Below are 18,630 nucleotides of genomic sequence, written 5' to 3' on the forward strand. Positions count from 1 at the left end.
CAGATTTTTATTCATGACGACATTGCATGTCATCATATGCTACCAGTTTTCACCGATGTCATTTGATGACACTGAATATTCGTTGATTTCGTTCCCGCCATATATTCATTTCTGTTAAGCGAATCGAATTCAGTTGAATTTTACGTTGCAACACCATGAAACGGCATACAACAAATGTCGGACTGGCATGACGTGTACTAAAAAACTAAAAATAAAACTCCGCCCGAACAGGCCATGAAGGCCCAACGGCACCGACCGGCCGCCGTGTCATCCTCAGACCACAGGCGTCACTGGATGCTGTGCCGGCCGTATGTCAGCTTACGAGACCGGAGCCGCTTTTTTCTCAGTCAAGTACCTCCTCAGTTTGCCTCACAAGGGCTGAGTGCACCCCGCTTGCCAACAGCGCTCGCCAGACTGGATGGTCACCCATCCAAGTGCTAGTCCAGCCCGACAGTGGTTAACTTCGGTAATCTAACGGGAACCGGTGTTACCACTGCGGCAAGGCCGTTGGCCATGAAGTGTACAACATGCTTTACTAAACAAACGATTAGCAGTTTAGCACAACTACTCAAAGTAGGTACTAGTGACGTCATGTAGATCTGTATGTAAGAGAGATTTATGTAGTAGCTTTCTCGTTCATAAATTGCATTTAAAGGTTGGCTATTTGTGAGAAGACTATCATGTTCTTCGATTAAGAAAGAGAAATGTCTGCCATCACCTGTCGAATTTCGACAGCAGCAGGATCATGGTCCTCCGAGACCATGATTTACCATTCAGGGACATTACTGCTCGCGTTGATCGGTGTACAGCGACTGGCATGCGAACATGGGATCGATGTGTTCAGGAGGGTCACACTCGACTGCTTGCAGCACCTCACGGTCCCACGCGACTGGCGCCCGACAGGGTAGATATATAATTCGCTCGATCGTGCACTATAGTACAGTCACGTACTTTGAGCCAAGAAGTAGACTTGTTTGCAGTAAGACAAGTACTCATACAGAAAGTGAGACAACGTCTACAGCAATGTAACGTATCTTTCCTTTCTGGCAGATAAAAGTGAGAGAAATAAATTTTGTTAAAAATATGCAATGCATGAATAAAGGCTAACTTCCGGAAAGACACTCTACAAATGCGATGGCACGATGTGGTTAGTAATATTACACGTATGGAGATACAATAAAACTTTCTAGTGTACTGAATCACCGTCATTTAAATTGTTAAGCCTTTTGATGTATCGGGCCCTGGTGGCTATTGAGCATCATCAATATCTGAACGCTCGTTGACCGTCAAAACACTCTGTAAGAAGAAAAACTAGCCGGCCGATGTGGCCGTGCGGTTAAAGGCGCTTCAGTCTGGAACCGCGTGACCGCTACGGTCGCAGGTTCGAATCCTGCCTCTGGCACGGATGTGTGTGATGTCCTTAGGTTAGTTAGGTTTAATTAGTTCTAAGTTCTAGGCGACTGATGACCTCAGAAGTTAAGTCGCATAGTGCTCAGAGCCATTTGAACCATTTGAAGAAAAACTAAATAAAAAGATACACCATGAGGGAATTATCTCAATGGGACGGAAATCGGTAGACGTGACGTACAAATACAGACAAACAAACGATTACAGTTTCAGAAAAAATGGGTTCCTTATTCAATAGAGAGAGCTTCACAAATTGAGCAAGTCAATAACGCGTTGCTCCACTTCTGGCCCTTATGCAAGCAGCTATTTGGCTTGAAATTGATTTTCAGAGTTGTTTGATGTCCTCCCAAAGGGTATCGTGCCATATTCTGTCCAATTGATGCGTCAGTTCGTCAAAAATCTCTAGCTCATAATGCTCCAAAATTATCAGTTGGGGACAGATGTGGCGACCTTGCTGGACAAGGTAGGGTTTGGCAAGCATGAAGACAAGCAGTAGACGCACTCGTCGTGTGCGGGCGGGCATAATCTAGCATAAATGTAGGTGCAGGATGACTTACTATGAAGGACGTAGACGTATTGTCGACGTTCACCTATACTGTAAAGATGCCGCGGATGACGACCATGCACCACAGACCATCACTCCTGGTTTTTGGGTCGTATTGCTTTGCTATCCCACCGCTGTCTGCGGCGTCTCCCGTAAAGTCTTCGGGCTGGAATCTCATTGACTGGACTAGAATTGTCTGCAGTCATGATGCCGCTTCGAACTGAGCCCCGATGATCAACGAAGACGTGCCTGGAGAAACCCTGGACAGCAGTGGGATACCAACCTGGCTATCACCCGCCGTACGGCCCAACAGCCAGGAGCGATGGCCAGGTGTGCGATTTCTTTTCATAGCAGAACCCCTTTGTCATCCGCAGCACCCTCACAGCACAGCTGTACGTCGGCGATATTCTACGACCCGTTTTGTTGCCGTTCATAGCAACCCTCCTGGTCTTGCATTTCAGCAAGATAATGTGCTCCCGCAAACGACGAGAATTTATACTGCTTGTCGTTATACTTGCCAAATCCTACCTTGACCAGCAAGGTCTCCCGATCTGTGCCCAACTGAGAACGTTTGGGGCATTATGGGTAGGGCCCTCCAACCAGCACTGGATTCTGACGGTCTGACACTCCAATTGGACAGAATTTGGCACGATATCCCTCAGGAGGATATCCAACAAATCTGTCAATCAATGCCAAGCCGAATGACTGCTTACATTAGGGCCAGAGGTGGACCAGTGCGTTATTGATTTGCTCAACTTAAGAAGCTCTTTCTCTTGAATAAATCATCCAATTGTTTCTCAAATTGTAATAATCCAATTGTCTGTACATATACACCACATCTACCGATTTCCGTTCCTTTCGGATAATTGCTTCGTGGTGCGTCGTTTTTTGTCTTAGAGTGTACTATACTGACTTACACGTAAAAAGTGGTTATGAATGTTAATCCAGACTTCGCAGAGAATAAAACACTTAAACGACACGACGTGTCAAGCAATCGGTCGTTCAGCCTTCAAATAAAGTGCGCACAATCTCTTGATGTGTCCAAGTGAAAAGTATATGATCATCAAATAAACTTAATGTGGTAGTAGCAAAAGGTTTCTACAATATCTACAGACACAACTATTCATGAATAAAATCATCACTATTCGATAACTAAGATATTACACAGGAATGACGACACGTACCTCAAAATGCATCGAGTGATAGAAAGTCTGTTCTTCAATCAAAGATATGACATATACATTTTGCGATTTGTTAGTTTCTTACAGGTTGATGGTTTCCTCGAAAAAGTAATGAAAAACATCTTTTTATATGATAAGCTTCAGTACCACGGACCTACAGCACGGCTACTGTTGCGTTGGTTTCCTTGAAGCGACAGCGGAGAGAGGCGATTCGAAACTGGTGCGTCCGTAGTAACACTGGAATATGAGACACACCACGTCCTCTGTTCACACGAATCCCACTTCTGCGTACGGCATTACGACAAACGTCATCGCCATACGGGTCTAGCACCAAGCATGGTGGTACGGGGTGCCGTAGAGTAAGTACTGTGGACGGTACACGTCACATTTACAACGTGTTGAAGCCGTCGCCTGTACCCTGCCTACCATGTCTTTGTGATGATATTTTTCATGAAGATATCGCAGGACCACATGTCGCCTGTGTTGTTCTGACCCATCTCGGTAGAATGTGTGTTCCACTGTTGTCGTACGCAGCTGTCACCGTCATTGAAAATGTCCGGTAATTGCTGCAGGAAGACTGGCACGCTACCGCTCACCACCCCCTCCGAATGATTAACTGAGACGTGTAATCTACATCTACATTGTTACTCTGCAATTCACATTTAAGTGCCTCATCGAACCACTTTTGCGCTACTACTCTACCGTTCCACTCTCGAAGAGCGCGTGCTATAAACGAACACTTACATCAATCCGTGGTAGTTCTGATTTCTCTTGTTTTATGATCATTTCTCCCTATGTATATGGTCACCAACAAAATATTTACGCATTCTGAGAAGAAAGTTTCTGATTGAATTTCATGGGAAGATCCTGCCACAACAAAAAACGCCTTTGCGTTAATGACTGTCACACTATTTCATACATCAAATCCGTGGCACTCTCTCCCTTATTTCGCAATAATACAGAACCTGCTGCCCTTCTTTGCACTTTTCTACGTCTTCCATCTATCCAATCTAATGTCGATCCAACATCGCGCAGCAGTACCCTAGACGGGGGCAGACAACCAAAGTGTAAGCAGTCTCTTTAGTAGACCTGTTGCGTTTCCTAAGTGTTCTGCCAGGAAATCGTAGTCTTCGTATGCTTTCCTCGCAGCATTATCTATGTGATCGTCACCATTTAAGTTATTCGTAATTGCAGTCCCTAAGTATTTACAGACCTTAGAGTTGCGTGAGTTATCGTGTGACCGAAATTTAGCTGACTGCTTTTAGTACTCATGTGGATGGCTTCACAAATTTCAATATTTGTAGTCAATTGCGACTTTTCGCACCGTGCAGATCTCTTGTCTAAATCGTTTTGCAATTGTTTTTGATCATCTGCGAATATTACAAGACGGCAAATGACAGCATCATCTGAAAACAACGTAAGAGGTCTACTCAGATTGTCTCCGAAAACTTTTATATAGACCAGGAACAGCAGAGGGACTATAACACTTTATCGGGGAAAGCCATACATTACTTCGGTTTCACTGAATGGCTTTCCATCAGTTGCTACAAACTGTGACCTTTCCAACAGGAAATCACAAATCCAGTCGCACAACTCAGACGATACTTCTAAAAGCCGCTTGTGAAGAACTGTATCAGAAGCCTTCTGGAAATCTAAAAATAATGCAATCAATTTGGCATCCCCTGTCGATAGCACTTATTACTTCGCGAAAATAAAGAGTTAGTCGTGTTTCATAACAACGGTATTTTCAATCCCTGTTGAGTAGTTGGCATAAACAATCATTTTCTTTTAGGTGATCCACACTGTTTGAACACTATAAATCGATGTAAGTGATATGGGGCTGCAATTCAGCGGATTACTATTAGTTCCTTTTTTGGCTACTGATGTGACTTGTGCAACTTCCCTGTCTTTAGGTACGAATCTTTCGACGAGCGAGCGATTCTGTATGATTGCTAAGTATTGAGCTATTGTATTAGCATACTCTTAAAGGAACCTGACTGGTATACAACCTGGAGCGGGGGCCTTGCCATTATTGAGTAATTTAAGATGTTTCGCTACACCGAGGATATCTACTTCTAATTTAATCATGTTCGCATTTGTTCTAGAGTCGAAGTCTGGGTATTCACTTCGTCTTCTTTGGTGAAGGAATTTTGGAAGACTGCATTTTGTAAGTTGCTTTAGTGGCTTTGTCATCCATAACATCACCATTGTTATCGCAGGTGTTGATTGTTACTTTCTGATGGCGTATTTTACATTGGCCGGAATTTCATTGGATTTTCTGCCAGATTTCGAGACAAAGTTTTATTATGGAAACTATTAAAAGAATCTCGCATTAACGCGCGCGATAAATTTCGAGTTTCTGTAAAACTTCGCGAATCTAGGGGGTGTTTGCGTCTGCAACAGTATTCTGATGTGTTTTGTGTACCATGGGGGATCAGTACCATTTCTTATTAGTTTATTTGGTGCATATCTCTCAACTGCCGTCGATATTAGTTCTTTGAATTTAAACCATATGTAGTCTATGCTTACATATGTTGGAAGAAGTGGGGAATGTCTCTTAGGAAAGCCCCAAGCAAATTTCCATCTGCTTTTTTAAGTGGATCTATTTTGCTTTATTTTTGGTGGGTTTGGATAATACGGTATTCAGTCTCGCTGCAGCAGCCTTGTGGTCACTAATCCTGCATTCATGATAATGTTCCCTATTTGATCAGGATTGCTTGTTGCAAAGAGATTAAGTAAGGTTTCGCAACCATTTACACTTCGAGTGGGCTCTTGAACAAGTTGATCAAAATAATTTTCTTAGAACGCTTTCAGAACGATTTCGGAAGATGTTTTATGCCCACCACCGACTTTAAACATATATTTTCGCCAACTTATTGAGGGTAGATTGAAGTCACCACCAAATGTAATTATGTGAGTAGAGTATCTATTTGAAAAGAGATTCAAGTTTTCTTTGAACTGTTTAGAAACTAAATTATCGGAGTTGGGATGTCGGTAAAAGGATCCAATTATTAATTTATTCTGCTTGTCAAGTGGAATCTCTACCTATATTAACTCACAGAAACTATCTACCTCAATTTCACTACAAGGTAAGCTACTTCTGATAGAAATAAAACTCCAGCACCAACTGTATTTAATCTATCGTTTCTGAACACGGTTAGGTCCTTTGCCAAAATTTCGGCAGAACTTATTTCTGGCTTTAGCCAACTTTCTGTGCCTATAACGATTTGAGCTTCAGTGCTTTCTATTAGCACTTGGAGTAGGGCTGTTGATAAAGTATCAATATTTTTTCCAAAAAATATTGGTATGTATCGGCGATGACTTTTCACCGACATATCGATATATCGATATCGAAATGGCGATATCGAGTGACGATGTTTTTATTTTATATTATATGTTTTCGAAATTTTCGGTAAATATTTGAAACTGTTCTTTTGTTATTCTAGTAGAACGCAATTTTACTTTCACTAAGTGAAGAAGTGTTACTACTGTTTGAGGTTTCATCACGTCCAGTGTTCTGTTTGACTGTGTGAAGCAAATATAGATGTCACAAAGAAAAAGTCCGATTGCACTGGGTAATGGCGGTGTGAATGGAATAACAATACATCCGATGTGAAGAAATAGCACACACGTTGCGTTAAAAACAATTTTTAACGCAACTATTATCGTGTGCTATTTCTTTACATCGACATTCTTCAAAAACAATTGCTTAGCGGTGGGCGGAGACCTGTGAGGGGATGTGCTGACGTAATCGGCGCTCGGCGCTACCAGCAGAAGCTGCAACGTGTAACTTCACTCCGCAATTTTGACACTACAACTGCTAGTTCGCTGGCGTTTGCAGAAACGTGTTCCAGACAAATCGGATATGTGACGAAACTGAACGACGGACCAATCGGACATCCTTCATTGTGCCACTTACATGTAGTTACCATTGTTACCAAAGTGGTTACCGCCAAGTTTGAACGTGCATCGTTTTCTTCTCAGTTCTTGTTCTGAGGGGGATAGGCAGGCTGCTAGCTTGTTGATGCACAGAATATTTAATAATAAATCAATACTTAAATATACAGCTCTAAGACAGGCGGTATATTTACAATGTGCAGCCGATATTTTTTTGGTCGGTACGTCGACATTTTTTCTGGCAATATATCGATATGTCAATATTTTTTTCGATACATCTTCGGCCTGTAACTTTTTTAAATATCGATATATCCGATTCCCGATATTTTTAAAAACTTGGAGCTATGGTTCTTTTCCAACACAGCTACGACAGTTTACAACTGTAATCCGTTGGTTGGTGGTCTACTTTCGTGTGTTTGTCCTGAACCCTTTTAGACTGACGCCCTTCCTGTAGTTTCCCGAGCTGGCCGGAGTGACCTTGCGGTTCTAGGCGCTACAGTCTGGAGCCGAGCGACCGCTACGGTCACAGGTTCGAATCCTGCCTCGGGCATGGATGTGTGTGATGTCCTTAGGTTAGTTAGGTTTAATTAGTTCTAAGTTCTAGGCGACTGATGACCTCAGAAGTTAAGTCGCATAGTGCTCAGAGCCATTTGAACCACTTGTAGTTTCCCGAGACCTCTAACCTAAGAAACCGCCCAGCAGCCTCCGCTTCCTGTGTATGACGTTTCTCTGTCTGCCATTCTAGCTCAGTTTAACCGTATGCCCAGCTCGGTTACAGCTGTTCTTAGTGCCAGAGGTGATAACTCTATGTAATAAATTTTTCACCCTGTATACTTTCGAATTACCTACAAATATAACCGTGTGTTCGTCAACCTGCGTTGATATGTACACTGACTTAAATTTTCGTTATTCGCTGTCTGTCAGGCAACACGTTTATCATCGTCCGATAGTCGAGCAGTGCGTGTACTTGTGCCACGAAGTAGTACAGTGTTGCAAAGTAAAAGTCCGGCCTTGCCTGCTGTTTACTGGGCAACGGCGACAGCCAAGGGTCAGCGTCTGTGGCAGGCGCAGCGGCGTCTCGGCGCCAGGAATAGACCGGCGGACACGGGGCGGCGGCGGCGGCGGAGACGACGGAGGCGGCGTCGGCGTCGAGCGAGGGCAGTACAGGCCGGGCGGCCGCCACGGGAAGACAAGCAGTCAGCGGCAGAAGCAGCAGTCAGCACGGCGAACCCGTACCCCATCAGCATGGGTGTGCAGGACGGACCAGCCATCGTGTCCGTCGAGTTTGAGGTCTTCGGACAGGTGCAAGGTACGCTGGCCACTGGCTGGAGGACGTGACCCTCCCTGCGCCGCGAGTGACGCGAACAGCACGTGTCGTGCGCAACAGGTTACTTGCATTTAAAGTCAACTGACTTCGAAGTAATCCAAAAAGTATCAATTTCCATTCGCAGCTGACAAATACGAACGCAAAACGAGTATGGTGATAGTAGACGTATATCTTTATACAGGGTGCCCGAAAAGTCTTTCCCTGATTACATAAATTGATAACTCATGCTAGAAGTAAGATAAAAATATGAAACTGGAGTCTAATTGTTTACAAACTATCAAAGTTTTTTTCACACATCAGTAAACTTCCACTTCCATTGTTGCCCAATGACAGTACCCGTCGATATGACTTTGCGGTCGAAATGCTATAACGTATTGAGGACGATGATGGTTATCTCAAACGAATTGCCTTTTCCGACGAAACGACCTTTTTTGTCAGTGCAGTACCCATTCGCCATAAATTGCGCATTTGGGGTTCACAACCCCCTGGCGAGATCATGGAGTGCACCAGAGGCAGTCCAACGGTGAACGTTTGGTGCGCGCTGTTGCACGATCGAATTATCGGGCCATTCTTCTTCGCTGAGGCTACCATCACATCTGCAGTGTGTCTGGACATGTTGCTACTGTATGCTGTTCCTCAGCTGCTTCAGTATCAACCCGATGTCTTGTTTTAGCAAGACGGTGTACCGCCTCATTGGAGTTTGAACGTCCGTGCCTATCTCGGTGTGACCTTTCCTGGGCGATGGATTGGTCGTGATGGGCCAACGGTTTGGCCTCCACGTTCTCCTAACATAACCCCGTTAGACTTCTTTTTATGGGGTTATGTCAAGGACGAGGTCTACCGAACACGTGTACCAGATCTTGAAACCCTGCGGCAACGGATAACCACAGTCGTTGAATCGATCCTTCCAGTGATGTTGGCTAATGTGTGGACGGAAATTGAATATCGTCTAGATGTGCTACGTGCTACCAAGGGTGCTCATGTGGAAGTTTACTGATGTGTGAAAAAAACTTTGATAGTTTGTAAACAATTAGACACCAGTTTCATATATGTGTCTTACTTTTAGCCTGAGTTATCAATTTATGTAATCAGGGAAAGACTTTTCGGACACCCTGTATTATTTTATTTTCACGTCAAGTTCCGTAGGATCAAATTGAGGAGCAAATCTCCAAGGTCATTTAATGTGTTAGTACATGAAATTACAACATAAAAGTAATAACTGTTAAATGTTCATGAACCAGAAAAAAGTCAGTCCATAAGTTTAAGTAAACGCTATCAGCAATACAATAAGAATCAACTTAATTTTTCAAGGAACTCCTCTACAGAATAGAAGGAGTGACGCATGAGGAAACTCTTCAGTTTCGATTTGAAAGCGCGTGGATTACTGCTAAGATTTTTGAATTCGAGTGGCAGCTTATTGAAAATGGTTGCAGCAGTATACTGCGCACCTTTTTGCACAAGAGTTAAGAAAGTCCGATCCAAATGCAGGTTTGATTTATGCCGAGTATTAACCGACTGAAAGCTGCTTATGCTTGGGAATAAACTAATATTGGTAACAAGAAACGACAAAAAGGAATATACGTATTGAGAGGCCAATGTCAAAATACCCAGACTCGTGAACAGAGGTCGACAAGAGGTTCGTGAACTCACACCACTTATTGCCCGAACCGCCCGTTTCTGAGCCAAAAATATCCTTTTAGAATGAGAAGAGTTACCCCAAAATATAATGCCATACGACAATAGCGAATGAAAATAAGCGAAGTAGACTAATTTTCGTGTCGAACGATCACTAACTTCTGATACCGTTCAAATAGTAACAATGGCAGTATTAAGTCTTTGAACAAGATCCTGAACGTGGGCTTTCCACGACAGCTTACTATCTATTTGAACACCTAGAAATTTGAACTGTTCAGTTTCACTAATCATATGCCCGTTCTGTGAAATCAAAACGTCAGGTTTTGTTGAGTTGTGTGTTAGAAATTGTAAAAACTGAGTCTTACTGTGATTTAGCGTTAGTTTATTTTCCACAAGCCATGAACGGAGGTCATATACTGCACTATTTGAAACCGAGCCAATGTTGCACACAACATCCTTTACTACCAACCTAGTGTCATCAGCAAACAGATATATTTTAGAGTTACCCATAATACTAGAGGGCAAATCATTTATATAAATAAGGAACAGCAGTGGCCCCAACACTGATCCCTGGGGCACCCACCCACTTGACAGTACCCCAATCAGACCCCACATCACAGCCGCTATCAACATGGTGAATAATGACCTTTTGCTACCTGTTGCTAAAGTAAGAGGTGAATCAATTGTGAGATACTCCCCGTATTCCGTAATGGTCCAACTTCTGGAGCAATATTTTGTTATCAACACAATCAAATGTCTTATTTAAATCAAAAAATATGCCAAGCATTCGAAACCTTTTGTTTAGCCCATCCAGTACCTCACATAGAAAAGAGAATATAGCATTTTCAGTTTTTTAAGCGACTTCTAAAGCCGAACTGTACATCTGATAGCAAATCGTGTGATATAAAATGATCAATTAACCTTACATACACAGCCTTTTCAATAACTTTTGCAAACACTGATGGTATAGAAATAGGTCTAAAATTATCTACATTCTCCCTTTCTCCCTTTTTATAAAGCGGCTTTACTACTGAGGACTATAATCGCTCAGAAAACTGACCATTCCCAAAGGAAAAATTACAAATATGGCTAAATACAGGGCTAACATGTGCAGCACAGTACTTTAATATTCTGCTATGGATTTATGTAGCAATCGGAATTTACGCCAGAAAGTAAGCTAGAAGCTGATCTTAGGATCACCTGGACCGTATCATAAGCTCGGATAGGACGAGGGTGATACAGAAAGCCGACATATTTCAAGAAAATGCGAGAAACCCAAATCAGGATGGTAGGGCGGGAAAGTGAAACTTGCTCTTCCTGACTATGAGGCTTCTATAATAACCACTGTGCTATCCAACTATCTTAACGTACGCTGAGCGACTTGCGCTATCCAGACTCCCAGCTGAAACACAAATGTAGCTTCCTCTCTCTGCCGACCGATCTCTACACTAGTCCGTCCATAATGACTTCGTTGTTTACTGGACCGTAAACTCTAAATTTTCCGTCTTCCACACTAACTAAGGTCAAGCCTTGCACCAAGAAAGAGCGACGTTTCTAATCCACAGTCCGCCACCCAAATATAGGTTTTCCGTTGCTTCTCCCTTTCAGTTTAAGCCAACGCCTTCAGCTAGTCCATGATCGTTTCCGTTTGATCGTTTCCGTCTCGATCCGTGTCCCGCTCGACTAGCTTTCCCTACCGATTTTTTTCATTGTCGACGAGGCATTTTATGCTGCCCACACTCTCAGGAATCATGGCAGTGGAGCATGATCCTTTTAAAAATTATCATACGATTTGAGACGTACAGGTTCAAGTTCCTCTCATGAAGTTAAATTATCGCACGAGAATAACTGCACAAAAGATATATTTCGGAACGTAGCATATCTTCAACTGGTGTGGACTTGACGTTTCCATCGCTGCCGGCGGCGAGTTCCCGGCGTAGAGGTGCGACTGCGGTCTATGATATTCCGGTAGTCATATACTGTATGTATTTCTATTTGCATGTAAAAAAAAAAGTTCAGATGTGTGTGAAATCTTATGGGACTTAGCTGCTAAGGTCATCAGTCCCTAAGCTTACACACAACTTAACCTAAACTATCCTAAGGACAGACACACACACCCATGCCCGAGGGAGGACTCGAACCTCCGCCGGGACCAGCCGCACAGTCCATGACTGCAGCACCATAGACCGCTCGGCTAATCCCGCGCGGCCCTGTTTACATATCACTGAAGCTTTTGAGATGGTCCTCGTACAAGCGGCTAAACGCAGGGAAACATTTGGGGCGACAGAAGATCAAGCTCAGTGGAGAGCACCAATGAATCCAAGCATTGATGTATTTTAACTGCTTGATGCGTAACTTTCTCGATTAAATTTCATACTTCTCAGGAAAATGATCTCACTGAGAAAAAGATTTATTGTGAACTGTTCTGTCCAAATCAATGTTTTATCAAGTTTTGGAATGTGTTTTCTTCTTGATGTTGTACTTCTAACAGTAAGTCATGAATAGTTCTGAAGTGGCAGTCGACACAGGACCTTTTCGTATGTCCTTGTATCAATGTCCCTGACATTAACACACACACACACTTCCCTGTGTCATTAGCGGATCAGATTTTTTTTAAACTGTGAGCTCTCCCTGTACAACTCTGTTCATCCATTTGAACCAGCTGACTGTAGTCAAGCCTCGTCTTTCTCTTCAAGTTTCATCCCCCATACTTCCCTGTGTCATTTGCCTGATAAATTCTGGGATCTGAGAGTTTCCAATAAACTACAAGATACACTCCTGGAAATGGAAAAAAGAACACATTGACACCGGTGTGTCAGACCCACCATACTTGCTCCGGACACTGCGAGAGGGCTGTACAAGCAATGATCACACGCACGGCACAGCGGACACACCAGGAACCGCGGTGTTGGCCGTCGAATGGCGCTAGCTGCGCAGCATTTGTGCACCGCCGCCGTCAGTGTCAGCCAGTTTGCCGTGGCATACGGAGCTCGATCGCAGTCTTTAACACTGGTAGCATGCCGCGACAGCGTGGACGTGAACCGTATGTACAGTTGACGGACTTTGAACGAGGGCGTATAGTGGGCATGCGGGAGGCCGGGTGGACGTACCGCCGAATTGCTCAACACGTGGGGCGTGAGGTCTCCACAGTACATCGATGTTGTCGCCAGTGGTCGGCGGAAGGTGCACGTGCCCGTCGACCTGGGACCGGACCGCAGCGACGCACGGATGCACGCCAAGACCGTAGGATCCTACGCAGTGCCGTAGGGGATCGCACCGCCACTTCCCAGCAAATTAGGGACACTGTTGCTCCTGGGGTATCGGCGAGGACCATTCGCAACCGTCTCCATGAAGCTGGGCTACGGTCCCGCACACCGTTAGGCCGTCTTCCACTCACGCCCCAACATCGTGCAGCCCGCCTCCAGTGGTGTCGCGACAGGCGTGAATGGAGGGACGAATGGAGGCGTGTCGTCTTCAGCGATGAGAGTCGCTTCTGCCTTGGTGCCAATGATGGTCGTATGCGTGTTTGGCGCCGTGCAGGTGAGCGCCACAATCAGGACTGCATACGACCGAAGCACACAGGGCCAACACCCGGCATCATGGTGTGGGGAGCGATCTCCTACACTGGCCGTACACCACTGGTGATCGTCGAGGGGACACTGAATAGTGCACGGTACATCCAAACCGTCATCGAACCCATCGTTCTACCATTCCTAGACCGGCAAGGGAACTTGCTGTTCCAACAGGACAATGCACGTCCGCATGTATCCCGTGCCACCCAACGTGCTCTAGAAGGTGTACGTCAACTACCCTGGCCAGCAAGGTCTCCGGATCTGTACCCCATTGAGCATGTTTGGGACTGGATGAAGCGTCGTCTCACGCGGTCTGCACGTCCAGCACGAATGCTGGTCCAACTGAGGCGCCAGGTGGAAATGGCATGGCAAGCCGTTCCACAGGACTACACCCAGCATCTCTACGATCGTCTCCATGGGAGAATAGCAGCCTGCATTGCTGCGAAAGGTGGATATACACTGTACTAGTGCCGACATTGTGCATGCTCTGTTGCCTGTGTCTATGTGCCTGTGGTTCTGTCAGTGTGATCATGTGATGTATCTGACCCCAGGAATGTGTCAATAAAGTTTCCCCTTCCTGGGACAATGAATTCACGGTGTTCTTATTTCAATTTCCAGGAGTGTAGAAATCAATAAATTTGGTTGCGTTCGGGATGACTGAAACCTACGAGACTGATTTATTGCAGTGGTTGCCATCAGTCACTGAAAGTAATCCACTGGTTAACATACTTTTGTGAGGAGCGCTGTTCAAATCAGACACTGGTTCTTCACTGTTCCTCTAAATCAATCAAGCCGAATTCCGTGAAGTTTACTGTCCAAAAGAAACACAGACGGTTGCCTCCCTAGTCCCTACCTGACCCCTTGGTCGGACCTTCATATCAGTAGTGACATTGTCGATAGTAGGTTTAACTCTAACCCTGTTTCTTTCATTTTTCTTGCAATAACGAGGCTGTACTGGAAATTTAGCACGTCCACAGAATGGGATCTGTAATTTTCTCGTGTTGCCTTGATGCTGTTGCCAACGCTATCTGTACATTTCCTACGGCAGGTAATGAGGGTCTACCTGACACATTCATTTTGCCTGGTATTCGAATATATGCGACAAGACAGTGCATAAATTCTAATAGACAGATCTGTCTCAGTGCAAACTTTATCGCACGTACATTTCTCACTTACAGAATGAGATTTTCACTCTGCAGCAGAGTGTGTGCTGATATGAAACTTACTGGTAGATTAAAACTGTATGCCGGACCGAGACTCGAACTCGGGACTTTTGCCTTTCGCGGGCAAGTGCTCTCGGTCCGGCACACAGTTTTAATCTGCCAGGAAGTTTCATATCAGCGCACACTCCGCTGCAGAGTGAAAATCTCATTCTGGAAACATCTCCCAGGCTGTGGCTAAGCCATGCCTCCGCAATATCCTTTCTTTCAGGAGTGCTAGTTCTGCAAGGTTCCCAGGAGAGCTTCTGTTAAGTTTGGAAGGTAGGAGACGAGGTACCGGCAGAAGTAAAGCTGTGAGGACGGGGCCTGAGTCGTGCTTGGGTAGCTCAGTTGGTAGAACACTTGCCCGCGAAAGGCAAAGGTCCCGAGTTCGAGTCTCGGTCCAGCACACAGTTTTAATCTGCCAGGAAGTTTCATTTCTCACTTAATTTACTTACTCCTAGTGATTTACTTTTTTCACTGACAATTAAAAATCCGACAGCTTTGGGTCGTTAACAACGAGTCAAATTTCTTAGAAGCTTCCAACAAAAGGAACACATTCCAGTAATTCATAATAACGATTGTACTTGTTTGCAGTATGAAAATCGTTGTACGCCTTCGGTCAGAGCAGACAGATTCGAACTTGGAGCCAGTTTAGCATTTCGTTGGAAGAATATCAGTTGGCATGGCAATGTCTCAAATATGGAACAGATAGCTCATATCATCATATCATATACCTTAGGCTCTTGTACTCCTATAATGTTCTTCTCCTGAAAATTTCTCACACCGAAGTCAATAATTTTTGTTCAGAAAAACACATACACAGACCTGTGCTTCAGAATTTCGATATCCTCTTTTGACGTGTTTTTACATTTCTTCGCAGATCTTTAATAAAAAGTCAAATTTCCAGGCTCTTTGGCGCCATGAGGTCCTTGCAATAATTTATTATAAAGATTCCTTGCACAAAGTATGCTGTTTATAAGCTATATATCTCACTGTAGTATTTTAGTATCATTCATTTTTAAATAAAATGTGTGCAAAGGTTCCAAAATTTTAGTTACGAGATACGTGAATCAAAAGCGTGACAATGTTCATAACGGTTCTAACAGTACAACTGCGAACTATATAGACACTCTCTGTATTCGGAACTGTCTATTATTGACTTGAAGTCTTCGAATAAACATTTTTTACATTTAGTAACTCCTTCTCAGCTCTAAAAATTCGCGTACTGCTGATGTCACTCAATACTGAGAGTATTAAAGATCCAGGATGAGAGTATAACTTTTTTAGAAAAGAATATTAGTTTCTAACACCTTGTCGATGACGGGTTCATTAGAGATGGAGCAGAAGCTCAGGCTGCACAAGGTACAGGGAGTAAATCAGTCGTGCCATTTTCAAAGGAATCATCGCAGTATTTCCCTTGCGCAATTACGGAAATCTCGGAAAGCTTTAATCAGGATGACTGGAGGAGGGTTTGAACCACCACTCCCCCAAAACGCGAGTCGAGTGTATTAATCTCTACACGTCTTGTACGGTACCATTATGGAAGTCTGCTACTGTCGAAATTATTACAGTTAAAAACTTTAATCACCTTCATTACTTATTTTACTGCTTCTTTTTTAAAGAAACGTTGGCTTGTAGCACTGTTTCAAAACCAGGCGTCTGTAACATTCATTTCAGTGTTGTGTGCTCTTGTCCCCTTGTTTAGAAGTAGTGAATGTGCTGAGTACCCGAATATGGGCTTTATTATGTTCAACACAAGTGACAGTATTCCCATCAGCTTCGTCACTTACCGATTTATGTCGTGAGATATCATGCAGTACACAAATCACGAAAATAAATAGTCTACAAAGTTTTTTGAAACTCTTACAATCTCAGTCGAAACTGAACTTGTCATCACATATTTCTAAGGAAAAAAGTCCTCTGTTTGTAAGTCTGCCAGAATCCGGAAATGCTTGACATCCTAAAAATTTTGAGTCTTCATTTCATTCTTTTTTGTTTCAAAAGTGTCGTCCTTCCATTTATTCCAAAACCTGACCAACGTTTTGCAGCTGACCCATAATAATATTAGAGCTGTATGGTTTCCTCTTCAAAACGGCCTTAAACGAAACTGAGTTATCATCTATAAAATAATTGTTGTACCTCACATAACACAGCTACTCCGTATTATAAAGTAAAAGCTTAAAGACTCAGGTTTCATTCTGGCACTAAAACTTGAATAATTTCTATAGCTCATTGTACTGTGTACAATAATCCACTGCCGTCTTTCTCTCGCACACTTTTTCCTGAGTGCATATACATGGAAGAACTTAGTAAATGAATCACAACCTTTTTTGCAGTTTTAACACCAATAATGAAGGTCATGCATACAATGATGAATGGCCACACTGCGCCAACCTGTCCTCACACAAAAAATGCTTGTCGTGTCTATTGTCTTATCCTCTTGTGTATTCTGTTCACTGCCTGCTTTCACAGCATCCTAAACTGAGATTTACTAATTTTCTTCCGCTTTCTTTCGAAGATCAATTCAACTCTATTATCTTTCTTGGTATATTTAACAATTTTATGGGCAGCGTGCATAAAATTTCTCAAAACAGTTTAATATCTTCCCTCCTCGCATGTAAAACACACATATTCGCTTTGGCCGTACAGTTACCGCTGAAATTCTAAATCCTGTTTCTGTTTGACACATGTCACAAATAATTTGTGTGGTAGACCCAGAGCGATTCATTTGTTGTATAGTAATTTTATTCACAGTCATAATACCGTATGATTTATTCAACTGAATCTCTATTTTGGACCTCTTCAAATAAACTTGTTCTATGACATGTCATACAACTCACAAGTCATCGAGTATATCTTCTGGCAAAGTATTCACGAAGTGACATTACAGCTGCTGGTCATGTTCCGAATACGTCCAGACAAGTTCTCCAGGCGAATTATGGAATGTAGGAGGTGAGCTAAGATGTCGAAACTGATCATATCTGGATATATCACCCTTTATGTTGACCGTAAATAGAGTGCCAATATTGTCTGAAAAAGATGAAACTTAAATGTACGTTTTAATATCATCTCAAAGTTCCTGCGCAAAACACTAGCTGACACATAACTGCGGCTAGAGTTTTTAAATCAACATGTCTATAGCCACCTGTAGGTGAGTGTCAAAGACACAATTGTCAAGTAATATACAACCATCAATTTTCATCTTCGAAGCACTTATAGACAACGGTACAGCTTGGTGTCACTCACTTATTCAGAGCGTTTTCAGATGCGAAGGACTCCGTCAACGATAGGAACAAATCATGGAATCGAGCACTGAATCTCTGGATGTGTAGTTGTGTCTCGCACTCACTCAGCCACCGAGAGAAACTACAGAGACGTTCACGTGTACACTGTCCAGTCCAGTGGCGGATACAGAAAAACCTCAATGAGGGGGTGCTATTGGTATCTTGAACTACCTTTACTTTTACCGTATTAAGAAATAAAGTCACATGCAAAGTTTAAGAAATTTTTATTTAAACTGATTATACATATGTACAAGACAATGCCATCTTATAAAAAAGTGACTTGGTTCTCTTCTTTAAAAGATGAATTCTATGCGCCTATTGTTCCTTGCAAATTGGTTAATTACATCGTCAACAGGACAATCAGTGTTAGGGTGAGTGTTCAGCAGAGCTAAGCCATTAAGTCGATCCTCCTTTATTGTCGACCTCAGCCATGTCTTCGTACGCCGCAATGTTGAATGACTTCTTTCTACTGTAGCAATAGATGCAGTTAGACAAGCAAATACTTTGTTCAGCGTGTGCAAACTAGGACAGTCAGATCTAGGACAAACATACAACGCTTGCATAACAGAATCACGATCATT

At 43.3% G+C, this 18,630-nt stretch overlaps 1 protein-coding gene and 1 pseudogene across 1 annotated transcript in view; one reads left to right on the top strand and one right to left on the bottom strand.

Moving 5' to 3' along the window:
• Nucleotides 1–394: 394 nt before the first annotated feature.
• On the bottom strand, nucleotides 395–512 carry LOC126196450 (5S ribosomal RNA; annotated as a pseudogene).
• A 7,668-nt stretch (nucleotides 513–8,180) lies between these two features.
• The window catches only part of LOC126194862 (acylphosphatase-2), a 177,140-nt gene continuing 166,690 nt past the window's right edge, over nucleotides 8,181–18,630 (top strand). Inside the window, exon 1 of the mRNA XM_049933207.1 lies at nucleotides 8,181–8,338. Within this exon, the coding sequence (XP_049789164.1) occupies nucleotides 8,275–8,338 (64 nt within the window). The 5' untranslated portion in view covers nucleotides 8,181–8,274. The remainder of the gene's footprint in view (nucleotides 8,339–18,630) is intronic.

Source organism: Schistocerca nitens, chromosome 7 (assembly GCF_023898315.1).
Source record: "Schistocerca nitens isolate TAMUIC-IGC-003100 chromosome 7, iqSchNite1.1, whole genome shotgun sequence".
NCBI classification, from domain to species: domain Eukaryota; kingdom Metazoa; phylum Arthropoda; class Insecta; order Orthoptera; family Acrididae; genus Schistocerca; species Schistocerca nitens.